Source organism: Podarcis gaigeae (genome assembly GCF_964106915.1).
Source record: "Podarcis gaigeae genome assembly, chromosome: 4".
Classification (NCBI taxonomy): domain Eukaryota; kingdom Metazoa; phylum Chordata; class Lepidosauria; order Squamata; family Lacertidae; genus Podarcis; species Podarcis gaigeae.
In genome coordinates this window covers 32,878,794-32,886,311 of record NC_139677.1, presented here as the reverse complement: position 1 = coordinate 32,886,311, position 7,518 = coordinate 32,878,794, and the positions used below count along the sequence as shown (strand labels likewise).

The window sequence follows — 7,518 nt, the reverse complement described above, 5'->3', positions numbered from 1 at the left end:
CTGAGAGAGTAGCTCCATTTAGTTCCCCCTCTTGCTGAACTCTCCATTCCATCGTTATAAGAACTTCAGCAACCAGCTCTGGGAACCTCTTTGGCCAAAGAGGAGGGTGAAACAGCTTTAAACATATAAATGTCAGGGAAAGGCAGGAACCCCCAGAGTGGGTTGGAGTGGGGGGGGGAGCACATGAGCCAAACCAGGAAAAAGAAAGAGGTTGTATCCCATATTGCATCAGGATTTTTGTGGTAATCAGAACTTGTTGGAAACAATGAGAGCTACTAATCCATATTTCAAAATAAATATAGATAATATGCAAGCTATGATCAGCTAGCCTGCGTGGCTTGAGAGATGCCAACCCTGTTAAGAGGAGCATTTCTCAAACTTTCCACACAGGTCACTCCTGACTAACTCTTTATCTTGAGTCCTCAGATGTTGTTGAACTATAACGCACAACATAATAATAATATAATAATAAAAATTTATTATTTATTCCCCGGCCACTCTGGGTGGCTTCCAATCGAGTGTTAAAAACAATGCAGCAATAAATATTAAAATCTTCCCTAATCTTTCATGAGGGTGACACGCTTTTTAGACATGCATCATTTCGCAACACAGTAATTTAGCTTTACTAGCAAACCAGAGGTTAAACTAACCCCTTTCCAGCCCCAGGGGGGGCCCCGGGAGCATTTGTGCAATACGCCTACACATTGCAGCCAACACACTAATGTGTTGTGACACACAGTTTGGAAAGCTCTGCAATAGCCACTGCATGATGCTTAGTGGGGCACCCAGCTCTACACACATCTGCAGTGGTTGCTACAGAGCCAAGTTCAAGAGTTTCCTTTTTTGTGTGTATGGACATTTAAAACCCTAAACAACTTGGGTTCAGGATACCAGCAGATCACCTCCTACAGTAAAGGCCAAGCTAATCTTTAAGATCTTCCAAGACGGCTTTGCATGCTCCCAGTAGATAGTCACTTAGTGAAAACATGGAAGCAGAACTTTTCAGTGATGGTGCCCACCCTGGCAATATCCTGCAGAAGTAATGTGTGGTGTGGAGAAAGTAATGACATTTAAATGCCTTTTTGAAATATTGGTTCATTAAAGCTTTGGAGGGATCCTAACTCTAAAATTTCTAATTTTGTCCATTTCGTACACTGATCAGTTTTATTTGTAATACACACTTGTATTCTGTTTTTATCTTGTTTTAGAAAATCTGTATTGAACACTATGGTGTTTTTATGTAAACCACTTAGAGATTTTTATATGATTTTTTAAAAAAACAAAACAGTTGCCTCTAACACATTTGTTTGCAAGAGAGCACCAAAGTAATCTGAAAAGTTGGATTATACATCAGATACACGTCATGAGGTATTTATTACCTGTAGTATGAAGTATTTATTACTTTGCAAGGGCGAGATAAATTACCATGAACCAGGCACATAATGAGCACTGGTGATGACAGAGATTGTTGTTATTGCACAACACAAATACTATACTTTGAAAAAGCATCTTGACCCACAGTCCATCCAGGTGGGCGCCTCCTAACATCAAGGAAATGGAAGAGACTATAAAGCCAGCTGACAGAAGGGGGGGGGGGCGCTAGCATTCCACTTCCCACTGACAAACCTATAAAAAGGGGAGTGAAACTGCACAACAAATCTGTTTTTGCTGCTTCTCCACAGGTAAGCGGTCCTTTATTCTTCACCCCTGCCTCAAACCTTTCTGATTCTGGACTCTCTGATTCTTAATAACTCTATCATGTTGTTTCCCTTCTCCGGGAAACTCCTGATTGTACATTTCCTTTCTCTAGGAATCACCTTTTTTTTGCCATTCGTATTTGTTGACTTGGGCACAGAAACGGCTCCTACTATTTGACTTTCATGTCCTGCTTCTTTGTTAAGCTGCGACCATTTCCTAATGTGTTTCTGTATTTTAAGAATTTCCAAATGGCCTCATTTCAGCAAAGAGTGTTTTCCACAAACCCCCTCTCTCTCTTCTGATGAACTTTCTCCAATAACTTGTTAATTTTGCATTTCCAGACACCAGCTGATTTTCTCTCACTTGTCAGGTTCTGATATCACATTTCCCTCACATAGGCAAAATCAATAATTTCCAGGTACTTCCTTCCTCCTGCACTTGTGAGAAAGAAATCATTTTTCCACCGATGCCTTTACTTAGCAGATGGGGACTTCCCCATAAACATCTCTTGCCTCAGTCATTTACAAAGTCCATTAAGTTTGATTTTTACCTAGACATTTATCATTTCAGTGTCATTTTCAGTGAATTCTGAATAAAAGGACCACAACTTCTCATCAGAGGAAAACTGAGGTCTCGGACAGAACAGTAAAGAACAATGAGTGCTACAGAAGAAGCTGAAACTTTGAAAATGTTATTTCGGAATCAGCATGCATTTCTAATACCAAAGGTAAAAGTATTGTCTGCAAAATTTAATACTTGCAAGGACTTTGAAACTTTCAACTTGTAAATGGATACAGCAGGTGGGATACAGCAATAATTGAAAATTAACTTGCTTAAAATACCTGTATCCTACTTTTATTTCTACAAACCCCCCCCCCAGTAAATAACTTTAAACCATCAAGCCAGCAACTGAACAGAATAGCATCCAAATAAGCCTAGGGAAACATCTGAGGTTTTAAAGAGACATTTGAAGCACATGGAAGTTCCCATATCTCTCTTTGGGGAGCATTCCAGAGGGCCGGTGCTATAAACAGAAAGGGCTTTCTTTCCAATACATATGCAGGTGCCACTCTCCTTTCATGATTGTAAAGGGTGAGATGGAGAGGCGGTCTGTTAGATGTGCTGGTACCTAGTTGTTTACAAATGTCAGTGAGAAAGCTCAGTAGCAAATATGCAGCTAGTGCAGGTCACTAAGCACCAATGCAGCTCAGGACATTCAGAGTTTGTGCTTCTGACTTAGATGTTACAGTGGAACAAAGTTGCCTGTTGTTCATAGATTTCTAATACAGTGGGCCCTCTAGTTACGTACCGCTCTGGATATGTAACTTTCGGGTTACGAACACTGCAAACCCGGAAGTGTATACTTCTGGGTTTTGCCTACATCCATGTGCAGAAGCGCTCAATCGCACTGTGCATGTGTGCAGAAGTGGTGCTTCTGCCTACGGACTTTTCGGGTTGCGGATGGACCCCCCGAACGAATTTAATTCCTATCTGGAGGGTCCACAGTACTTCGCTCCACATCTCAAAATGGTGGCTCCTAGTGGCTGCTTATAGCATTTTCAACCATGTGGCAGCTTTGCACCCTGAAGTTCAACTGCCAGCAGGTGGAGGCCTAGTCTTTCCATACCTTTCTCTGGAAGAGAAGCTGGAGCATTGCAGCCTCGTCGATTCACATTTCACAATGCGAGCAGCATGCCGTGGAATCATAGAAATGTGTCTTTTGCCTCATTATCCTTGTTTCAAGCATTTTGTCCCAGCAGAATCGGAGAAGGAAAGGGGCTTTGCACAGAAGTGTGAAAACGTTAATCTTTTGTCCCCTTCATTTTAAGCGCTTTATGGAAATACCAACCTTGCCAATCTCTACCTTGGCAAAAGAAGCCCAAAGACTCAGTATTATTCCTTGAAGTTGAATGCTGAATTTGTCTATATGAGAGCACAGCACCTGGCTGATTCCGTGAGGTGAGGAGAAGGATAGCACTGAAGTGGGGAACTTAATGTCACAGTATTGTAGGGTTGCCACCTGCACAGGATTTTCCCGTATCAATGTAAAATGTAAAATGCTATGTCCTGCATTGAAAAAGTTTTGTCCTGGGTAGCCAAGCACAGAAAGATTTACAAATGAAACTGCAAGTTTGTGTGTGTGTGACAAATTTGAGAGGGGATATCCTATTAGACTGCAATAGATGGTACTGGATTGCTTTGAAGTCACTTCAGCACCAGATGAATAAAAATAATCGCTCCCAACTGTCCTCTCGCTGTGTTCAGTTTGTAAGTAGGAGCTGCATGACATAACTACTGTGGCTGAGCCATTTGAAAATTAGCACATATTCACAATATAACCCTTATAGCAAGTACTGTCTAAGGACACCCATTTATTTTTCAAAATGTTTATTTATTGCTAAAACACTTCTTAGGTTTTAGATATACACTTTTCATAATGAAAGAGAAAGAGAGTGCTACAACACCATTAGGTTTTGATGTGATTTTCAACAAAATGATTAAAAACAAGACCACTACCATAACAGCTGCTGCAATAAGCCATGTTGCTAAAATGGCTGTGAATTTAAAGTTGGATATTTGGTAGTATGGCATTATGCTTTATGTGTTGTATTATGATATTTTAGCACTACGGTTATACTTTGGTTCTTGGAACACCTTGGTACTCATACGTTTTGGCTCCCGAATGCCAGAAACCCAGAAGTGATTGTTCCGGTTTTTGAACGTTCTTTGGTACACAAATATCCAATGCGGCTTCCTGCAGCTAATCAGAAGCCACTCCTTGGTTTCTGAACGTTTTCAGAAGTCAAACAGCCTTTTGGAACAAATTATGTTTGAGAAGCAAGGTACGAATGTATAGCAAAATACAAAACACTAGCAGCATTAAAGAATTTATCTTATAATACCGTGCTATGCCTCACTTTTGTTTACAAACGTTTTTACTGATAAGTCAAGGATTGATAAGAAGGGTAATAAAATGATAAAACTCACATACGTTACAAATAAACAAACCTGTGATTGTTAGATGCAGCTTTGACAATTTTATGAGTAGTAAACTTGATTTAGTTGTTTTGTTGAAGAGTTTTAAATTTAATTCTGTAGTCATGATGCTTATTATTTCTTAAACTGAAACAAATATTCTATTTCAGGGAAGGAGAGGCTCAGACATATAGATTAAGTGACAGTTCTACAAAAAAATTCTACGAGGCTATGTACAGGTACAGAAAATTTGTATTTTTCTAGATCTAGCCTTGTTTGCGTCCAGTATTTTCAAATGTTGAAGCAGAATTGCTTCCAGTCATAGCAAATAGCCTTTTCTGAATCAGGTGAAAGGAACAGCTAAAATAAATGATGTATTATTCATACTAATAGTACTTGCTACTAGTAGTACTATGACTACTACGACTACTACTACTAGTAGTAGTAGTATTTAAATTTGAGTATGGATTATGGCTACAACCCATCATGATCGCTAAAATGGGAAACAGAAGGATGAAGCCGAAGAAAGGAAAGGAAATCCACACACAACTAAAAAGCAACAGCATTATGTGGAATATGGCTCCTGTCTAGAACCATCCTCTGTTCAAAGATATCTCCTCTGTTAACTGATAATGCAATTCTGAATTACTAGATCAGAGAGCGGCTTGCGAGAATTCATGGAGTATATGCATGAGATGTGGAGCCTCTGTGGTCGAGATGTGTTCAATGCATTTGATCTCTCTAATTTCCCACTAGTTTGTGATGTGGGAGGTAAGTACCATAAATTCTCACATGTCTTCCTATGCTGGCAGTCCGAAATCATAAGGCTGCTGTTGTAGAACAGGAAACATCCTTCAATGACCCAAGCTCTGAACTATCAAATCCTCAGAACTGCAAAAGTTGTAAATTGAATGAAGGACTGAGCAGCCACCTATATGGTGTACTATCTTAGAGTTTTGCACATGAAGTTTTTGGGAAAACTTTGATATGCACAACATGTTCATTTTTTCCCTTTGGTTCTCCCCTTAAGGATGTAGTGGAGCCGTAGCAAAGGAATATATTTCATTGTATCCAAATTCTACAGTGACCATTTTAGACCTACCTGAAGTAGTGGAAACAGGAAAGAAGCATTTTGTCTCCTCAGAGGAACACAGAATTACTTTTCATGAAGGTAAAATGTTATTTTATCCTACAAAGGTTACATCGTTTTCTTCCACTAACAAACAAGACAGTCATGCACTAAGCAGGGATTGAGAATCAGCGACCCTTTAGTTATGGCTGAACTACAACTCCCATCATTCCTGACCATGCTGACTGGGGCTGATGGGAGCACATACATAGTTGAACTATAGAACTCACTCCCACAGGAGGCAGTGAAGTTTGGATGGTTTCTAAAGGGAATTAGGCTAATTCCTGGAGATAAGTCTATCAATGGCTACTAGCCGTGATGGTTATGATCTGCCTCCAGTCTCTGTAAGAATAATAATTATTTCACCATGGAATTCTACTCAATATTGATCCAGCATATAGTTCTCAGAGTAAAAACTTTGCAGGGATAGTTCTCAGAGTAAAAACTTTGCAGGATTTCAAAAAATAGACCAGAGGCGATTGTATTTCATCCAACAGAGCTTTACTGCTACTGAAGGCAAATAAGCATAAAGATGACAAATCCAATACATTCAGGATTGGCCCTGTCCATAAGAAATCCAGTTGCAGCAGACTTAACTTAAATTTACAATATAATTAGTCTAAACCTTGATATTATAGCATACTATGTACAGAACACCACACCAGAAGGAAAAGAGATAGAAAGTATAGTGAAACTCAGGCTCCTTCTAACCATACTTTTATACTCAGCGTGACCTTGACAGAAAGATATAAGAGAACCAGTATAAACCAGCTGGACTCTTCTTCTCTGAAGGAATAACCCAAACATCATGAACCTTCTAACTGTTTCTTTCACACAGAGAAGCTTCCAGAACCCTCTTGAATTAGTTAGAATAGAAAAGAACTCTACACATCAGATCAATACTTTCTATACTAAGAAATACAAAATTAAAACTCTCCTTGTTTTATTTCAGGTGATTTTTTTAAAGATCCAATTCCGGAAGCTGACCTGTATATTTTGGCTAGGATCCTGCACAGCTTTACAGATGAGAACTGTGTGCAACTGCTAACCAGACTGAACAAATCCTGCAAGCCTGGTAGGTGCATGGTGTCAAAGGTGTTTCCTGTGGGAACTGATTCTCATTCCAAGCCGTGTGGATTTCCCCATGGCCCCTTCCCCTTATGTCTGTGTCCCACTCTGGCTCAGCTGCGTTCCTTTATTTCTTGAGCTTCTGATGCCAGGACACCTGGGAAAAGTAACATGCTGCTTTGTAATATGTAATGATACATCTTCCATGTCCTTTTCTGAAACAGGTGGTGGAGTTCTAGTAGTGGAAATAGTTCTCAACGAAGACAGAACGGGGCCACTGGAAGCTCATATATATGGTTTGGTTATGCTGCTTTGTACTCAAGGAAAAGAACGGACCCCGACAGAGTACAATGCGCTTCTCAGTGCCGCCGGCTTCAAGGAGATTCAGCAAAAGAAAACAGGTCTCTTTGACGCCATTTTAGGAAGAAAATAACATTGACCAAGAACATTCTGTGAGCGTCGCGACTGAATGGATATATTTCAGCCTGATTCTTTGCAGCCATAACTGAACATGCTTAATCGCTATACTTTTTTCGCAAATCCTCACCTTGTGGAAATATCTCCTTCATCCCCGTGCTTCTCATTATGGTTGAATACGAAGAGAAGTAATAATAATAATAATAATAATAATAATAATAATAATAATA

General features: G+C 39.7%; 1 protein-coding gene across 1 annotated transcript; it reads left to right on the top strand.

The window, feature by feature from the left end:
• Nucleotides 1-2,485: 2,485 nt before the first annotated feature.
• Nucleotides 2,486-7,304, top strand: LOC310842809 (acetylserotonin O-methyltransferase-like; the record flags this gene model as incomplete). Its single annotated transcript, XM_083734948.1, has 6 exons — nucleotides 2,486-2,498; nucleotides 3,528-3,657; nucleotides 5,327-5,445; nucleotides 5,705-5,845; nucleotides 6,756-6,878; nucleotides 7,096-7,304. The coding sequence occupies 6 exons, from the start codon at nucleotides 2,486-2,488 to the stop codon at nucleotides 7,302-7,304; spliced, it is 735 nt and encodes a 244-aa protein (XP_083591074.1).
• Nucleotides 7,305-7,518: the final 214 nt, after the last annotated feature.